This window comes from Numida meleagris, chromosome 1 (assembly GCF_002078875.1).
Source record: "Numida meleagris isolate 19003 breed g44 Domestic line chromosome 1, NumMel1.0, whole genome shotgun sequence".
NCBI lineage: Eukaryota > Metazoa > Chordata > Aves > Galliformes > Numididae > Numida > Numida meleagris.
Genome location: NC_034409.1, coordinates 40,771,494 through 40,791,108, shown reverse-complemented (window position 1 = coordinate 40,791,108; position 19,615 = coordinate 40,771,494). Strand labels below are relative to the sequence as shown.

Genomic DNA, 19,615 nt, shown 5'->3' with positions numbered 1-19,615 from the left:
GGGAAGGGGAAGGGAAGCCTTATAGTGAGTGACCTTCCAGTACCTGAAGGGGTTCTACAGGAAAACTGGGGAGGGACTTTTTATAAGGGCATGTAGCAACAGGATGAGAGGAAATGTCTTTAAACTGGAAGAGGGTAGATTTAGACAAGATATCAGGAAGAAATTATTTGCTATGAGGGTGGTGAGACACTGGAACAGGTTGCCCAGTGAGGCTGTGAATGCCCTCTCCCTGGAAACATTCAGGGCCAGGCTGGATGGGGTTTTGAGCAACCTGGTCTAGAGGGAGGTGTCCCTGCCAACAGCAGAGGGAGTTGGAACTAGGTGATCTTATAGATCCCTTTCAACCCAAACCGTTCTATGATTCTATGATTCTATGATTCTATGATTCTATGATTCTATTTCTCTTGATATTGTCTAGGTAACCGTCACCTAACAGATCAATGTATTCTGCATATTAGTTAACAGATTTATAAAATAGCACTAATCTGGCTATGCTAAGTTTAAATTTAAATTGAAACTTATTTTTAGCTTAACCTGTATTCTTCAAAAGAAGAAAATGTTTGTGGGATTAACTTATTAAATCAGAATATGGTTATGAGGAAAACTGAGTTTTGGTTTGGCAGCTGAAAAAATATCTATTAATATGTTGACATTAATCTGTTTTTTCTTTCTAAAAAAAATCAAACATGTTTTTTGTATATAGCATAAAATTTTTCACAAACTTATCAGAAATACTTAATTTCAAGAAAATTGAAACCGGTGCTCATTAATGAAATATTAACAATGTTGTCATCTTTCTTTCACTCAATACTTCAGGAGTTGATGCACTGAAAGTGAACATTCCTAGCTAAGATTTAGTTTTATTGTTTTGTTTCCTCAGTGAATGGTGTGTGGAACATCTTCAATTAGGTGGTGCAGTTTCATGACGCTCATTGATCAAAATTTTACCCTACATTATATGATTACATTGCCCTTGTGTTCTGTTGTAAAATTCTAAGAAAATCTTTTAAATGAAGGGTTTAGATACTTTACTTAAGTGATTTTCTTAGAGGTCCTTTTACTTCCATCAGTTTACTAATTGCTGAAACTAAAACAGGTACCATCTTTTTAAGCAAGATGATGTGAGTTCTTACAGTCTGAAAACATGCAAATAAGTCTAATTGTTTCCTAAGGTTCTGTAATGGCAAAAGCATTATTTCCCTTAAATAAATTATGGTAACTTACATTATTTTGTAATCAATATTATGATTTCTCTTCTGTACTCCTACGTTTCTTCTTCCAAAAAAAAGCTTGTGTCACAGAAAACAGAATGACAATTGATACTCAATAGATATTAATTATCTGTATTTTTAGATACTGTATGAGCTAATATTGATTGTATTTGTAATCTTTATTCTCATTAAAAAACACTTTTTCATTTCTATTATTTTGTATAATTATCTTGATCATTACATATCCTTTCATTTTTTTTATTTCATATATGTATATTTTCATTAAAGTTTTAGGCTGCCAATATTTTATTTTTTTGTCTTGAATGTACAGAAATTCAAACATGGAACATAAACTGCAGCTAGGCTATAACTTTATTTTTTCAAAGAGAGATTATCACCAGTAGTTTACCAGTAAAGCTATTTGATTTCCCAGCTGACCACAGGAGCAAATAGGCTTCCACTACTGTTGAACAATGCTGAGGAAAATGACTGGCTTTATGGCTGGGTTTAGAGATAATCTGCAACCCCTTATCTGCTTATTTTACTTTTCTTCCTTGCTTGCACTAGAGATGGAGAGTCACTGAACAATGTGCATTCTAAATACAGACTGAAAGGAAATTACATTTTGCATGTGTTGGTGAAAAGCTGGACTTGAAAGAGCATTGTCGTCTTAGTGGGTTGCCCTGTTCATGTGCAGAATTCCTTAAGCCAAGTCAATCTTATTTTGGCAAATCTCTTTTCTTCTATATTATATTTCCCTATATTCTATTATTTACTTTTCTCCATCGTTCTCTCCTGATTCTTTCCTTTCTCCATTTAATACCCTGCTGTGAACATTTTTATTTTGCAAACAGTTTTGTTGAAAACAAAGAAAGTTAAGATAAAATACTTTATACTAATTAAAATTCAGATCCTATAATAATAAAAACTCTAATGAGTTATACTAATTTCAGTTTACTGAATCATTACTGAATCTTTAAAAGGAATGCTTTAATTTCTTGTTTCCTTTTCACGTCTAAACTAGTGTCTTTGTACTAATGATGGTTTAGTATAAAACAGGTATGTGATAACCTACACAGACATTTAGTTATGCAATTCTATTTCACAGTGCTTTGGAAATGATCTGAGAAATACAGTGAACTGTATTCTAATAGTTGTCTCTGTTTTTATTTGTTCTAATTAGCATTTTAAAGTGCTTAATTCCTTCACAAAGTATGCACTCAAGCATTTTTCAGTCTTTAAATAATTATTTTTAAACATTCTTCATGCTCATGAAGTCAGAGCTCTAGAAACATCCATCCCATTTAGCTAAAGAGAAATTATCAGCACATGATCTTGAGGATCCTAAAACTCACCCCGCATAACAGCAAAATTCAATTGTCACATTATTTCATAATTCATTGTCAAGCTTATGCTTTCCAGCAGGAAAAGCATAGTGATGACTGGATATTATGTGTGGGTGATTCTGTCCCGCTTTCAGCTGTTGATCTTCATCTTCTCTCTGCAAGCTGCCTGTCCCTGTGAGTACTTGACAACTGTAGCAGATCAACACAGTGTGAGGGAGCAGAAAATGCTCAGCAGCATGCGTTCTTTGTTAATGCCAGTGTGTGACTGAAACATACAAAAGCACCTAAAGCTGTTTCTAACAAACCGCTTGTAATTTAATTATCAATATTTTTTGACTTGAAATCTTGTTTTGTTCTTCACAAATATATGAGATAGTAATTCTTGAAATAAATAGAATAAAAACAAGTGCTCAGTGTTCCCCACTCCCCCTCCTCACCGCAAGCCAGATACTGTGATTTTCTTCAGTAACTTAATGTAAATGTTGCTTGGACAGACCATTTTCTTCAATGTCAATTTAATGTGTTTACATGTCCCTTTCTCCTTCATTGTAGTAACTAACATTTCATAGTTGTATAGCTATAGTTACATTTCCCTTTCCAGGGAAATAGGGAAGATCTATTACCTTTCCTTTTTTTTTAATATATATGTTTGTACATTTTGTGCATATGAAGTTGAAGCAAAGATGGCTAAAATATCATTTTAAATATAATTTCAGCAGAGGATGGAACAAGGATTTGCCAGCAGGTTCTCCAACTCTTGGGTTGGTTGGTTACTCTTCCCTTTCAGCATGGCTGGGAGTACTGTGGCGCAGGGACACCTGGTTAGTCATACACTTCAGTCAGCTAAAGTGGATTTGCTGTAAGAAGCATTCACAGATTTTGTGGAGAAATAGACTTGACTTTTGTTGAAAAGCAAAAATAAGAAATTGCTGTCAGCCAGAAACCTACGTCAGCATGCTTTCTTGACCACTCTGGGAGCTGACAGTAAGGAAAATACCACAGAGGTAGTTTCCAAAAAAATGAACCACTACTAGTTGAGTAGATGGAATGAATAAGAACAATAAGTAAAAGAGCAAAATGTTCACAAGTAGTGCAGTAATTCTGCACGAGTACTTTGACACTTACCTGTGGCATCAGCTCATCTTTCTACATTATGATAAAAAAAGTCAACACAGTATTTTACACTTGAAGTCTTATTTAACAACTATGAAATATGAGTACACATTTATATTTGCCACCTCTAAAATGATAATTCTAAGCTAAGGGCAAAATTAACTTGTGTGTATAATAAACATATGACTGGTTTAGTTTAATATACTGCATGTTTCTAACATGCCAGTAATTTAACCTAAAGTTAAATATTTTATCTGCTGTTGTGCAAAGGACTAGGATGCTCTGCTATTCATCTCACTCACTAAACTCCTCCATGTTCACCCCATAAGAAATTCTGAGCTCCTAAAACTTCCAGACTGCTCCACTCTCTTTTTATCCATGAAAACCTTGTTTAACTTTTTTTTACTCCTCATCACTCTTATCATAGAGTCATAGAATGCCTTGGGAGGAACCTTAAACATCATCTAGTTCTAACCTCCCTGCCATGGGCAGGGTTGCACCCACTGGATCAGGCTGCCCAGGGCCCCATCCAACCTGGCCTTGAACACCTCAAGGGATGGGGCACCCACAGCATCTCTGGGCAACCTGTGCCTGTGCCTCACCATCCTCTGAATACATTTTTTTTTTGCTAACACCTAACCTAAATTACCCCTCTTTTAGTTTAAATCCATGTAAAAAGTCACTCTTGTTGCTGCATATAAGCTCCCTTCAAGTACTGGAAGGCTGCAATAACGTCTCCCCCGGAGCCTTCTCTTTTACTCTTGTCAGTGTGTTCTTCCCTCTCTTAAGAATGTTCCCATCTTTCTTCTGTCCATGATGACTTCAAGTTCTCTGTCAAGATCATCTGTCTACCATAACTCAAAAAAGAGATGCTGGATGGACACTGCTTTTTCCTGTGTTCCCTATTTTTCTCTGCGCTATAGTTTATGCATAATTCCTTCTGCCATGAAAATTTTTGCCACATCAAGAATCCTGTGTTGCCATCGTTTTTCTTCTCTAAGCCAGTTTTTCTCAATTTATTTTTCAGTCAAGACTCTAAGAATGTTACTTTGGACTACTTCCAGTTATTAAAAAATAAACTATATCTGTTGTCAGTCCTAGGGAGATCAGATGACTTATTTGCTTTTGATAAATATGAACCACCACTTGAAATAAATAATGGCAAAAAAATGCCCTCCTTCTTCCTTGAACTACATGGAGTCATTACAATTCTTCATGTACTAACATTAATCATATATGTGTTCACTATTTTTGGCAAATAATGCAATTATTGTAAAATAATAAGCTGCTGCAAATCCAGATATGAGAACAATGTTTGAAGCAAAGATTGCATCAAACCCAAATTGTTCCTGGCTTGATATTTGTATATGATAATTACAATGTGTTTACTCTCTGTTTATGCCCTTTCATGTCTTATTAATTCATGTAACAATAAAGGTCATTATGTGGCTGAGAATAACTATGGATTACAGATAAACATATCTCTTTACTAATAGTAATGTTAAGAACCACATCAAAGGAGAAATAATAAACGATTTTCTATGTAACTTTCAAATTTCCAGTTAAGGCCAAGGTATAATTGTACATTGTGAAATACATTTATCAAGTGTCGTGATTCATGAATTTAGCTACCCTGTTACAGACTTACAGCTTACCAATTCTCTTCTGAGTTTAGACAGTAAGAGTAATGGTAGCCCTATAAAAGCCTAGCTGAACTGTGAATTTTCCATACAACATCAAGTCATTTTAGTATTTCATTTAAACTACTTAGAGTAATAACGACAAACAATTATCATGTTTTTACAGTCGGTTATCTACAGGCTATTCTACAAATTATTTACAGTAGCCTGAAGTATATTGTTTACAGACCATTTGTCTTTCCTCGTGAACAGAGATTATGAACATTTTAGAGCATGTTAGTGACAAGAAAATGCCATGAAAGGTGGCATTTACAGTAAACAGTCTTAAAAATGTAATTAAATATTCTTTCTACTTTTTCATATTTTGTCTTCCAGTACAAATTTAAAATGTTATAGCTAGGTTTATAAAATATAAACAGCTTTCATATTTTTGCATGATGTTCTACACTGGTTTTGGTTGGTTTAGCTGTTATTTGATAGCTTATGATCATTAATTACAATGTCAAATAATGTTATAAATATGTACTTTATTTAAATAGCAACTCTATGCCGAATGATTCTTTGTTCTCATTTTGATAGAGTTTTAAATTAAATTATGAGTTGATTTTCAATTTTTCTATTTATTCTATCTGATTTTGAGTCATGAAATCTTGGCAATAATTCCAGTAGTCTCTCCCATAAAGACGTTGCTATTTGGTACCATGCATTTTGTAGTTAGTTTCCAAAGCATTTAGATGAACAGAAATTAATAACCTTTTATATAAAATCCAATAGCTGTTACTGGAGCATTTGGAGTGCCTTGTCTCAAGACACGAAAGATCATTGAGGATGACAGTGGTGAAACGGCAAGCACAGTCTCCCTCAGGAGTTTCCAGTGAAGTTGAGGTCCTCAAAGCTCTGAAATCTCTGTTTGAGCACCACAAGGCTTTGGATGAAAAGGTAAAGTATGGAAAAAAATGTATAAAATATACCCTTTAACTTACTTTACTGTGCCTTATGATACTTACTATCTATTTCCTTCTTGCTATATGTCTTTTACTTAAAACATTTATATGAATTCAAAGAAATCCTTGGGAATATATGACCAATAGCTGCACTGCAATACAGATCACTTTAGCTGTCTTTTGTAGTCAGCAGTACTGACTTTTCAAAACAAGCAAACCTTATCCTTACCAAAAAGATTTCTCACTAAATAAACATGGATGGAATTTATGTCTCTGGTATGTTTTTAAGTTATTGATGAGAAAATGTAGACTCCTCAAATTTTAAAAATACAAATTGAGAGTAAAATAACAAATATGTTTCTGACTATGGAAAAGAGCTTCCTCTTAAAACTTTCTACTGGGAAAACATTTTAAGTTTCAGAGATGTTTCCTCTTTTTACTAAGCACAGCATTTGCTCTAAGATTAGAATAATGTAAAATGAGTAGTAGGTCCATCACTGTCAAAGAATACAGCATATTCATAAGGAAGATGGTCTGTACAGAAATGTCTCTTCAGTTAATCAACCCTAAACTTCTTATTGCTTCAGGTCTCAAAGGCTCCTTACTGCTGCTAAGTAGCTGATATCTTTCCTTGGTTTAATTCATGAGATGGAAAGATGTACAAATAATGTTAGAGCACTATGGAATATTATGGAATATTAAACATGCATATACATGGAATAGTCTATAACACAGCAAATGAAGAGACACTGTTAGCATGGAACAGACAATACAAGCTTATGTTAAGTTCATATTTAAAGTAGATATTGAGCTTATGAGTAGGTTAGGAAGTAAATGTCCTTATATGTAATACAGGAAGGACAAAAACTAGAAAAAAAATGTGATTTTATTTATAACATTCTATAGCTTTCATTTCCTTCTAATATCTGTCTGAACATGTTTATTTTCCTGAAGCTTTTTCTCTTTTCTGATTTACACTTTTGGTTCAACTTTTAAAACATATGTTTGTAAACAGTGAACTTATGCAACTTCTCCAAACCCATTTCTAGTTGATTTGTTAAGACAAAATGTCCAACTGATCTTCACATAGAAAAGCAACCACCAGGTTTTACTGTCCTATCTAAGATTTGAAAAACATTGGTTCTCTTAAGATAATTCATGGCAGAAAAGTATACCTATCTATTCTTTCATATGAAAACAACCAATTCATGTCAACATTACCACTCTCTTTTTATTCATTAGCAGGTAGGTAAGAGAGCTTTTATTCACTATTAATAAAATTGATTCAATTCTAGCATATGCAAGCGTTTGTAAAAGCTCTTTGTGGGCTGCAGATCCGGAGAGAAAGGAGAAAGAATTTGACAGCAAGAAAGAAAGTGGGAAGTGGTTGCTAGGAGACAGAGGAAGATGGGTGATATTTTGCACCAACAGCAGTGCTAACATGACACTGGCTATGTTAAATTTCAAGATATTAGGGCTGCACTTAAAAGCCAGAATACCCAATCATCTGGGCCTATATTGGATATATCCAGTAACAAGGAGAGAGCAAACCTTTTCTGCTGTATCTGTGGCTCCATAATGGGAATCAGTTCTTTAAAAATATATATTGGTTTAATAGATCAAGTGACATCTGATTAGTCTTTGTGAAGCCTTGTTTACGAAAACTCTATCTAGTGCCCATGAAAATAGGAATACATTGAAGGACCATATGAAGTGTAGGTAGTACATTATTTTTGAGTAATACATACATTAGAGTAAAATAACACTTGCTTCTATGAACTACTTTTACTCACTTACTGTCTTTAAGTTCCAGAGTGGAGAAAACAAATTGAATCATCATAAAAACAAAACAAAATTATCAGATAAAATACTTTGCAGTTGTTACTGCTGCTTTTTCACTAACAAGGCAGTGAGCTAAAACAACAGCTTTTCTTGAATCTGTCAGAAATTAAGATGTTTTTGTTTGCTTTGTTTGCTTTAACAAATTTGAAGAGGCAATCAATGCAAAATTTATTGTAATATATTTTTATATGATTTTCAGAAGCTTTGGCTTTATTTAGATTCAAATTTCATTCAATATGAACTTACAGAGTTCAGGAAAAATTTAATAGAATTACTAAATAATAAGTGATAAGGAGAGTAAAGTAATATTCAAAATATATGAATACCAAATGTAAGCTGTATTTTTTCTGGAATATGAATGAGCAAAGCTAAAATCTTTATTCAACTTTTCTGTTATTTCTCAAGTATATTTTGAAATCATATAAGACAGAGAAAAAAATAAATTAATAAATAAAGATGCAATTTCTGGGCTGTAGAGTAGGTTTCTTCTTCAAATCATAACACAAATTAGCATTGTTTTCTCTTTGACACTGATTTAATGAACGTTTTCTCCCAGCTTTAACAACTTCAACAGCACTTCATGTGGTTGACCGTAAAGAATTAGTTGCAACATTTCCAATGTCACCATGTCATATGTGAGTCTCAATTAGTTGTTCATGTCTTAGATGAAAAGAAAAAAACTTCTGAGCAAGAGCAGAGTTGCTTTCAGTTTCTTTAGAAAATGTTATAGTCAGAGAATAAATAAGTGCCATCAGACTGCAATTTTATTTAGGTCATTATAAAAAAAAAAAACAGTGCATTAACTGTGTAGCTACAAAGCAGGAAAGGGAAGAGAAGGCAAGGCAAGGCAGGTGAAAGCAATTTTCAGCTTTGTCTTTGTTTCACACTGATATTGTTCTGTGTTGTTACTGACAAAAGGCCAAGAAAGAAAAAGCATGGATTTATATGAACATAATAGCTTCATATTCAGAATAATGAAATTAATTAACTACCTATTTTTTCTGAATTGCCATGTAAAAAAATGTCTCCTACACTGTCTTTGAAACAGCTGCCTATTATTTCCAAGAAGTGTTATTTTTCAAACTGTAAAATGTCTTTATAAAAGCCACTAGGATTCAGTTCTACAGTGACACAGGTTAGGGATAATTTTTCTGTGATTCCAGCTCCCTGTGGAGCTCTCAAATCCTCAGTAACATGGCCTAGTTAGTTTGCAAATTCTAACACTACTCTAAGCAAACAAAAGTGTTAGACATTTTAAAAACATATTTTAAACACATGCGTTCTCATTTGTAAAACACTTAGGCTTGAACACAACAAGGTTTTAGGAAACTTTAGGAGGATGTAAAGTGAAAGGACAAACTCACTGCATTTCAGCTGGTAACAATCACCAAATTGTGGAATTTTCCTCCATCATCTTGTCCCTCAGCAATGCTTACAGCCAAGAAGACTGAAGCGAGAAAGATGACTCTCATTTCTCTATATATGGTTTTAGATGTAGGTTGGAATTTCCATTAAGAAATTATATTCTGACATCTTGCACTGTATAAGAGTTTGAAATCAGCCTTCTTGAGACATGACTACAACCCTTACTTATCAGTGGAGTGCTAGTGAGAGACAGAAATTATGGTGGGAATTGAAGCAGGAATTGATGCAGAGCTTTTTAGGATCTGCAGAGGAATCAGGGGAACCTCTAGGAAGGTAGAGAGCATAGGAGGAAGAGGAGAGAGAGAGGAAAGAGAGCCACAAAGACAATCAGAGGGCTGGAGCACCTTTCCTGTGAGGATGGTCTTATAGAACTGGGCTTGTTCAGCCTGGAGAAGAGAAGGCTCCAAGGAGACCTCGTTGCAGCCTTTTAGTACATAAAGGGGGCCTAAAAGGACAGATATGGAGGGACTCTTTGACAGGAAGTGTAGTGAAAGGACAAGTAGTGGCTTTAAACTAAAAAAGGATAGATTTAGATTTTATGTAGGGAAAAAATTCTTCACTATGAGGGTGGTGAGGCACTGGAACAGATTGCCCAGAGAAGATATGGATACTCCATCAGGATGGCTTAAACTTCATTTGGGTCAGGTAAAGAACAGACGTGGTCAGTTACTGCAGCTCAGCTGTTGATTACATAATTCTACGCTACAAGAAATGCCCACTTAAGCTACAACATGCATGTCTGGGAACCTTAACAGTTGTGTTTCAGACTTACAGTGCTACAGGAATAGAAAGGAGTAGAGGGAAATTAATAAATCAGAAATTGGACTAAAAGATTAAAAATAATTTTAATCTTAGAGACATCTTAATATTTCTTGTATATTAAGAGTCTTCAAGTAACTTTTGTTCCTTTGAGCACCTCTGTCAGTCATGATTTCTGTTCTCTTAAGACTAGGAACATTGTTTAGTGCATAGTAAAACTATAGTTACCTGGCAGTATTCAAATAATTTATGTGAATAATTTAAACTGAAGTATGTAAAGAGGACCAAAAATCTCAAAAGTTCTACTAGACCTCCATTGGTCAGAAAAGCTAAGAAGTTTCTTCTTTTTAGTGTTCTCCTCCTGAACATGTCTTTGATCACCATTCTTGAGACTTGGGGACTCTTCTAACAAAATTTGACTTCCACTGCTATCAGTAATAATAGAAAATAAAGTATGGTAGGAAAGGTAGTAACAGTTGTTAGGTTAGGAGGTATCACAGGAAAAAGCACAAAAGCTTTAAGGTATAAATATCCCTTTATGGGTCCCCCATGTTTACTGAGGATATGAAAACAATTATATATACATGAAAATGTGCAATGTTTCATTGTACCTGAAAGACTGATTTTTTGTTTGCTTAGTTTTGCAGTGGAATCTGCTGATCTAATAGAATACATTAACTTTCTCTTCAAACACTCCTTAAACATTCTTAGATTATCAGCTGGAACTAGGATGGTGTGGCGGGAATGGTGATAGAAATATGTGCTGAATGTTGGCCGATTTACCAGGTTGTAGTCAAGTCACTTAATGTGAGGTGTCTAATAAAGTTGTGTAGGTTAGTAGATGAGTTGTTCTAGGATCCCTTTATGGTCAGAAGAGATAAAGTCACCAACGTACAGCACTGAAGTCCACTTTAGGTTAGATTTACCTTTTAATCATACTGGAAACCTTGTGCCCACATTGCTAGCTTAGGTTATTTATAGTTACGTGAGATAATTCTGAACCAAGGTGAACAAACAGAAAAAAATCTTTTCAGGGGTGTTACATTGTTGTTGCTGCTGTTTTTCATTGTTTCCTTTGTAAGAGATGCTTGTAAACAACCTTTTATGTGTAATGTGATTTTAGAAAATTTACACTTGCTGTGTTTTCTATAATATTACAGGCAAACTGTAGAACAGCAGTATGGCATTTAAAGTTTGAAACCAATTTTTGTGGGTTAAGTTTTCCTATGGTTAGGTTTAAACATTTACTACAGAATATGTCTTATGAAAGGATGCAACACGCATACCTACACACTAGCAGGGCATGCTGTAGTGCATATGAAAGTTTATATAAACTTTAAAGACTGATAGAAGTAATGTTACAGCACATATTTTGATTTTTCCTCTAGGTAAGGGAGCGTCTGAGGGTTTCTTTAGAAAGGGTCTCTGCACTGGAAGAAGAACTTGCTGCTGCTAACCAGGAGGTAATGTTAAAACATTTTCTCCCCTTCTTGGGTTCAATTTCTTTAATATTCTGTCCTGTGTGTTCCCTGTCACTTCTCTTAAAGCTTTCAGAAAGAAGTATAAATTACATTCTGAGTAAGCTGATCAACAAGGCTGGTTTAAGGTGCTGGCCAGACTGATCAATACAACCTTTTGTTTTCTGATTTATTCAGTTGTGAGTAAACTAAAATTTAGGAGCTAGTTACAGGTTCCTAAAATTTTTATTGGACATCATCAAAAAATGAGTTTATCAACTAATATGTCAGATACTATAAGAAATTTAATAACTTGATTTTCCATTTTAGTATAAAAATTAAGTAAAACATCTGTATATATACATTCTATGTATGTTAACATTCACATTTTAAAGCTAAGTTAAAGAGGAAAGCATATGGCTGATGACAAAATTTATGTTTGCCATCCCTTTTAACTACAGTATATAATGGTGAACTGTGGTGCCGTATAACTTTTGTGAATTCAGACAAGAAATTTTTCCCCTGTAAGTTAGTTTGCAGACCGTTCTCATAATCTGCTTTGGTTGAAAGCATGAATGCCACAACCTGATTGTATTATACATGCAATGCACACACAACAGAAAGGAATTTTGCATCCCATGGAGATGATTCTAAGCCAGACAGTATAATGGAGTCAGGTGGTCACTTTGCCACCTCCATCATATTTTGTATCTCTGCCTCACATGTGCTTCTCACACAGTTTAATGTAAGTTAGACAAGTGATAGAACTGCATGAAAGCTACTTTGGGTTATGTCCATTTCCTGGTATTCTTTTACTGAAATTTAAGGCATAAACTGAAAACAACCACAGAAGAAGTTAAACTATTACCAAATGCTTCTGGGAAAATGGAATGCCTGTAATTCAGAACAATGTGTGATAACATAAAGTAGGTAAACTGTAGTAGGTTTGTTTTTTTGATGTTAAGCTAGAATTAGTAACTTTCTTAAAGTGACTTCTTAAAAAGGATCTGCAGTGTGTTAGTTCTTCCTTTTTATATAAGCTATGAACCAGACATTATGAATCCTCCCTTTTATTTGGGCAGACAAAGTATAGTTACTTTATCTGTAACATAAAATCCCTCTTTTACTGTTCCATTTCATGGAATAGTTGGGTTCAAATAATTTTGTTATACTATATTGAGTATGAGTAATATTTTACTTGCGCTAGCACTTATTAAACAGAAAGCAGTCCTTTTGAACAGTGAAGCCAAATGAGATGCATCCCATTGCGCATATCCCTCTCATTCATATCCAAGTTAACTTCACTGAGGATGGGACCAGGTCTTTAGAGCATTGCCTTATTAGCTGGAGATTGAAAGAAAATTAGTTAAACTTGTATTGACAATGTGGAGTAAAAACATATGCAATTAAGTTAGTTTGAAATAGGATTTTCATAGTCGTTCTTGTTCCTAATGCTTAGAAATGGTATAAAAAAAAATTGTCTCTAGATGATAGTAAGAAATTTAGAAAGGTATCTAATTAGCAAAGCTTGACATGACTATTAACACAATCAGAATACTGGTATCCCAGTTTCCCGTGAGGAACTGTTCAAGCTTAAAACTGGAAATCCAGTAAAATAATAATAAATAGAGAGAGATAGAAAGAGATAAGTGGATAATTTTCACACAGATAATGTTCACACAATTAGTAATTTAAATGAGTCAAAATTAGTTAGACTATCACAATATATGCACCTGTTCTTACACTAGATAACATAATGAATGCACAGCAATATAGGGCTCTAAAAATTTATCATACTATACATGAAAATACATGGGCAGAGTTTCCAAGGGAGTTAAACTTATGCTTTTCAGTAATTTCCATATTCCTGTTATTCAGTGTTTGTTCACCCATGAGAATTTGTATTTAATTTTCATATCCATTTTCTCATACTGATTGTAAGAATGTACTACATATTCAGGACTGTATTTAAACATAAAATGATGACAGTACATGGTCCCCTGATTAAATGAGCATATGGTTAAGTATATAACGAGAAATAGATTCAGGGATAAAAAACTGTAAAAATCTATCTGTTAAGGTAGAACCTTTCTGTGAAGTACCTATCTTACAGCTGTTCTGGCACAGCAACAGTGAGAAACAGCAGACATTCATGAGTACTTGTGCTGGAAATAAACTCATATAAAAGGGGGAAGGGGAGACTGTAGCTTCCTTCACTAGATGTAAATAATCTTTCAATTAACAGTCTTTTATAGCATGTTTGATGCACACCAAAGAGTGTGAAAACATCTGGAACACCGACAAAGCTGATTTCAGCTGTAGTTGCCAATGCTGTCTTGTAAAGCACTTCTTTTTTGAAAGGGAATTGTAACACCCAGTGACTTTAAATTGCAGGGGCAATCAAGATGGACAGCTCGAGCCACTGGCTGAACTTAGGTTGTGTAACTAACATTTATGTGTAATCACATCATGATAATAGAGAAGGACCTTGATCTGCAGTTGCACTACTGACTTGATATGGCATAAGTCACTGTTGTTGGTTGTTCTGAGCTTTTCCAAAACACCAGATGGTTCCTTGTTGGTTCAATTCCGTGAAGGCAATAGTTTTTATTTAAATGTATGTTTTACTGGGAGAAAAAGAGTTATTTAACTGTATACTTTATATTGCTGCAACTGATTTGTGAGTGTAGAAGGGTCCTTTAAACATAACAGCAATCTGGAGAGTCTTCATGCAGACTGTGGTATGATAACAGTATATAGTAATTAAATTCCATAATACTTACAATATTTGCTTTTTATCAGCAACTACCACGTGATAAATCACTGAAAAACAGAGCTACATTTGCTTACCTCTCAGATACTTTTGAAACGATGCAATATTTTATCTGGTTCCACATAACCCATGGTCTCTCCAAATAGTTGTAGCTGAAGGTTACAATTTGCAACTAGCAGTTGTACAAGTTGCAGGAGGTACAGACCGTGCCAAAGTCAATGGTTCAGTAATGTAATGTCTGTTTATGAACATTTTGAAGGCAGATGCAACGTTTTTCAGTGAGCATATGAACATTTGCACATTCCAACAAGGTTCTGTGAACCATTTTCCTCTTTACACACTAATTTGACAAGAATGATTCTCATTGGCAAGGGAAGTGGGATGGAACTTTCCTTACCTGGTTTTGTCATTTATCTTCATGGAAATTAACTTTAGTACTGAAATTACTGACAAAATAATCTTTTTTGTTCCAGAGCTTTCGAGATCCTGTAATTAGTGTTATGAGCAGGTGTCTTTGTTAAAAGTATGCTAAACTACAGCATGTGCAAAAAACACACTGAGATATTTCATTAGCCACATATATCATCAGTAATTCAAACTCTAGTGGCTTCCAACACGTAGGGATACATAGAACATACGCAGGTGATACTGAGGCCCATGCTTTTAAATGCATTCCTGCTCCAATGCAAAGTGTTAAATGACAACAGTTGTGATTTCTATTAACAGATTTTACTGTTTCCCAGAAATTCCAACACTTTCCCCTCAAAATGACCTTTAGAGATTTTTCCCAATGCTTGAATGTAAAATTAAGCTTTATACATGGTTTATACTATAGTGGGACAAAGTCATTTTTTTGAAGTGCTGCATATAGTACTTTGCATATAAATTTCCTCCTGCCTTTCTTAAATATTTATTCAGCCCTTTTATAGTCTTCCAGTACTATTAAGATTTGTATGATAAGTGACATTCCAAAACACATTTTTTTTCTGTTTAATTTACTGTTTTTTCCACTTTTTCTCTTTAGTAGACAATGTAGCATGAAAAATAGTGTGTTAATTATATTCATTATCTTAATCATATACTTTGGAACTCAGAAAACAGTGGGACTGTGTAGAATATGAAATTAGAGAAATTACTGGTTTGAGGTACCACCAAACGCTTTTCTTCAACATTTGATGAAAATGCCTGTGCTGTTTTCAAATGCCACACATGATACTGCTTCTGTCAACTAACACATAGATTTTATTTCAAAGTCTCTGGCTGCCTTTTAAAAACTCATTGTTAAAATTTCCTCTTGCTTCTACCAAATCTTACTCAACATTTTGTGGATGAATTTAACTCCTAGAGCTAAGATTGCAGAAGATTTTCCTCATGATCATATAACTGCATGCATTCTCTCATTTGTGCAGTGTTTCTTCATAACTGACAGTGGGTTAGTCTATTCATTAGAGTACCCTAATGTTACTTTTTTATGGCATCTGTGAAATCATCCATAAATTATTTATATCACTGAAGAGAAAGGATGATTTGTGATCTATGATTCTTTATATTATGTACCAGAAACATCAGAAAATACAACCACTTACTCACCAAAGACCTTTCAAAGACCGTCTTGATTGCCTAGTTTTTGCTATGTAGGACAAGTCAAGAAACTAGTACAAAATGCAGGTGCATTCAATAGCTGTGGACAGTTCTGGCTGACACCGAGAGATGCTGCAGACATAACCGTAGTATCAAAGGTGCTAACAGATTCTTTAGTATTTAATATATATGTATTTTAAAATAAAACTTCAGCTAACTATGGTATACTCTTTATACCAAGGGCTGCATGTGAAAGTATATTTTCAAACTCTAGCTGCTAGAGAGTTTTTGTTCCTCTTAACCTAAGGCACTTTTTGTTAGAGGTGTTTCTTGGTGGTCTTAGCCTTTGTATGGAAATACAAAGAGATTTTTGGAGTAGAAACGATATTGAAGGAATATTTTGATAAGAAAAAATAGCATTTGCATTTCTTGAATGTCTAATATACTCAAATTTTTATCAATTCAACATTCAGAAAATGATGGAATTTAAATATGTGGATGAAAACAGGGTGAAATTCAGTGACTTCTTTTCCAAAAGATGAAAGCAAGGCCAGGCTAGATAGCTTATACCTACTTCTGGTGACTTAAAGCATGTTTTCCGGTGAAAAATCTGAAATAGCCTTCATCTGTATTATTGCATTTTACCATATTTTCTCAGAGTAGTGTAAGTGAAAGTTACTGCTGCATAAACTCTCACCTACATTCTAATGTTCCTGATTTTTTTCTTGAAGAAATAACTTTACACAGATCTAACTCTGGTGAAACCTCCTTTGTAGTGTGAACTTGTGATCTTAAATTTCTATGTAATTGTGCCAAATGATATATTCTCTGCAAAGTTGCACGTAATTAAAATGTCATAGTTTGAAATGTAATCTTTATGTCCTATATGTAATTCCATTTCTTTTTGCCTTTAACTATCTAGTTAAATGTTAACTCTGAAAAAATGTTACCGTTGCACTTGTTTTAAATGTGGCAATGAAGCAAAGCAATGTTAGTTTATTTTGTGACTGTTTCTTATACTCCATGCCTCACAGTATTAATTTTGATCTCTACACATCTGAATTAGGATGTGTGGCACAGCAGCTGAAGAGATTGAAAATTACTACACCAGCATTACATCCTTCACTGCCTTATTTTTTACAAGATCAAAAAATAAGCACAAGAAATAATCAGTTAAGTTACTATAGGTATTTCATTCTATGCTCTCAGCTAATTCTAATCTAAAGTCTTATAGGGAAAAAAAAAAACCCCACAAAAACTAATGCTACAATTGTGGATATGTAGGGCAGCAAGGCATTTCTGCCAGAAGCATTTCTCCCCTAAAGTCTGAGCAGAATAGGTCTAAAATCCAATGCATTTTTCAGATAGTCACTTTAGAACAGTAATTTCTATTGACATATTTGAAACAAAACATCATTATTCCACTTGTGGTTTCTCAGTATTACTTATATCAACAATACATTCTACCACTAAGAAAATTTTTCAGAACAATTCTGAATGCAAGATGAGCTTGTGTTTTCTTTTCGACAGTGACAGCAGATAATGATTTTGTACATATTTTAGTGTTCTGATACAAAAATCTTCATTAAGAAATGCCTCTAGGTTTAATTTCCCATTTCTAACTTTCCTTAGTCACTTAGATTATGTATGTGTAGGATACCGTGCAGTGTTGGCAACCCAGTAATGTATGTTAAGGAGGTTCAGTAACTTGGATCTTTGCTGAAATGATTTTGGAGAGCAGTGTTGTATAGCTGTCCTAATATCTTAGAGTATTTTCAACCGAGATTGTGAAATGCTATGTTCTCTTGCCCTTCTGTTCAGTATGTGGCCACCTATAATAAATTCTAAAATACTGATGGCATGTTCAAGTTATGCATATAAGTTCTTTTAATTTCTTCCTTAAAGGAAACCACTTTGTAGTAAAGACTGATCAGCAGAAAAGAGAACATGGTCTGTGTTTGTATGTTTGCTGAGGGCTTCTCTAAGAAAGCTTAGTTGAAAGGAAAGGCTTTTCATTCCTTCATGAATCTAGTGTGTAAATTATTCTGTTTTCAACACGTGTCATAAAGACAATTGTTACATTCTATTTTTATTTTCCATATTGTCAAAGATCCCAAACATAAACAGATTAAACTGCTCCAAAATTTCACTGCTATTAATAGAGGAGTCAGATTCTTCACTAGAAATGATAGATTAAAGCTCCTAAGCATCTCCACTGCAATATTGATGTTTGTTTTCTTTAAATCTTGGGTCATAGTTAAAACCGCTCCTTCATTTTATGTATTTGTGAAACTTTGTAATGATTTTTGTTATATAAAGATTTGTGACTGGATGCCATTGTCTCAGGTTTATCACTGAAGAACAGTTTAGTATTACTCCTGTCACTCACAAAACAGCCTGAGAACTATTGCACTTCTCAGTGTAATGTTACAGCACATCCTTATGTATCAGTAAGTATATACACATTGAATTGTGATCAGCTGTAAATTACACTTTCTCAAGAAGAGAAAAAACATAAATTTTGTACGATAATGCTTAATGCAACATGACAAAAGGCAAAAAGGAATGGAAAAGTGTGATTTGCTAATTCCTCTTTTTTACTGTTCCTCCAAACCTGCTGTGCTGCTGTGAAGCAATTGTTTAAATATACATTAAAAGAGCAGGAAGCTAGATGTTTGAAATCTATTTTGCAAATCTCTTCAAATCTGCTTCATTTTTAATCTGACAGAAACATTTGACTTAATGAAACCTTGGTCCCCTGTGATTTGAGACACTGATGGTTTATTTCAAGCTTTGGTTTCATCTCTGAATAAATGATGACTGGAGAGTAAAAATTCCCAGTTTCCTCCAAATCTTGTAACAAAAACACTCCTTAAAAATTAGCACCTTCATCAAAACGAGCATAAACATAATCCAATATATTCTCTTTTTTCCCCCCCTTTTTATGTGTATTGTAAGAAGTATTTCTAGAGTGTTCTATTTCATTCCGAAAACAAGCTAGGTACCACTTCTCTCCTATAAAAATGTAATCTGATGAAGAAAAATGTTTGTTCTTTTACATATTTTCTGCTTCCCAACTCTTTCGTGTAAATAATTAAAGAAAAGGAACTAGGAAATATAGTGGAAGTATTCATTATACTCTTATTTAAAAGTTGTATTCTCATTTTTATAATATCTTTTGCTTAAGTTTTAAGATGTTTGCATTTAGGGTGAGACTGTCCTTCTATTTGTATAACAAAATTTGTTCCAATCTTAATTCAAATAAATAAATATTTATTGGTACTTTTAGTAGAAAAATATTCCATCTTCACATTTATATTTGAGTGCTTTTAATGCCCATTTTTACTATGATTATTTTTGCATCACCACACTCTCGACAGAACTCCATTAAAGGACCAGTGCTCCATAGGGGCCCTGTGAATATCACTTCCAAGAGTCAGGCTGAACTTGTGCTTTCTGAATGCTCTTGCCTTCCAAAAGCACTAAGGTTATTTTAACTGGGTACAGCGTTCCTACAGAAGAAG

The 19,615-nt window shown here is 34.0% G+C and overlaps 1 protein-coding gene across 23 annotated transcripts in view; it reads left to right on the top strand.

The window, feature by feature from the left end:
* Positions 1-19,615, top strand: part of PPFIA2 (PTPRF interacting protein alpha 2) — a 209,645-nt gene that overhangs the window by 99,416 nt on the left and 90,614 nt on the right. For all 23 annotated transcript variants that reach the window (XR_002434677.1, XR_002434679.1, XR_002434678.1 and 20 more), the window contains 2 exons: positions 6,085-6,249; positions 11,669-11,743. Coding sequence is in view for 20 of the 23 variants with exons in the window: in XM_021385290.1 (XP_021240965.1) it covers positions 6,085-6,249; positions 11,669-11,743 (240 nt within the window). In the remaining 3 variants the exon portion in view is untranslated. The remainder of the gene's footprint in view (positions 1-6,084; positions 6,250-11,668; positions 11,744-19,615) is intronic.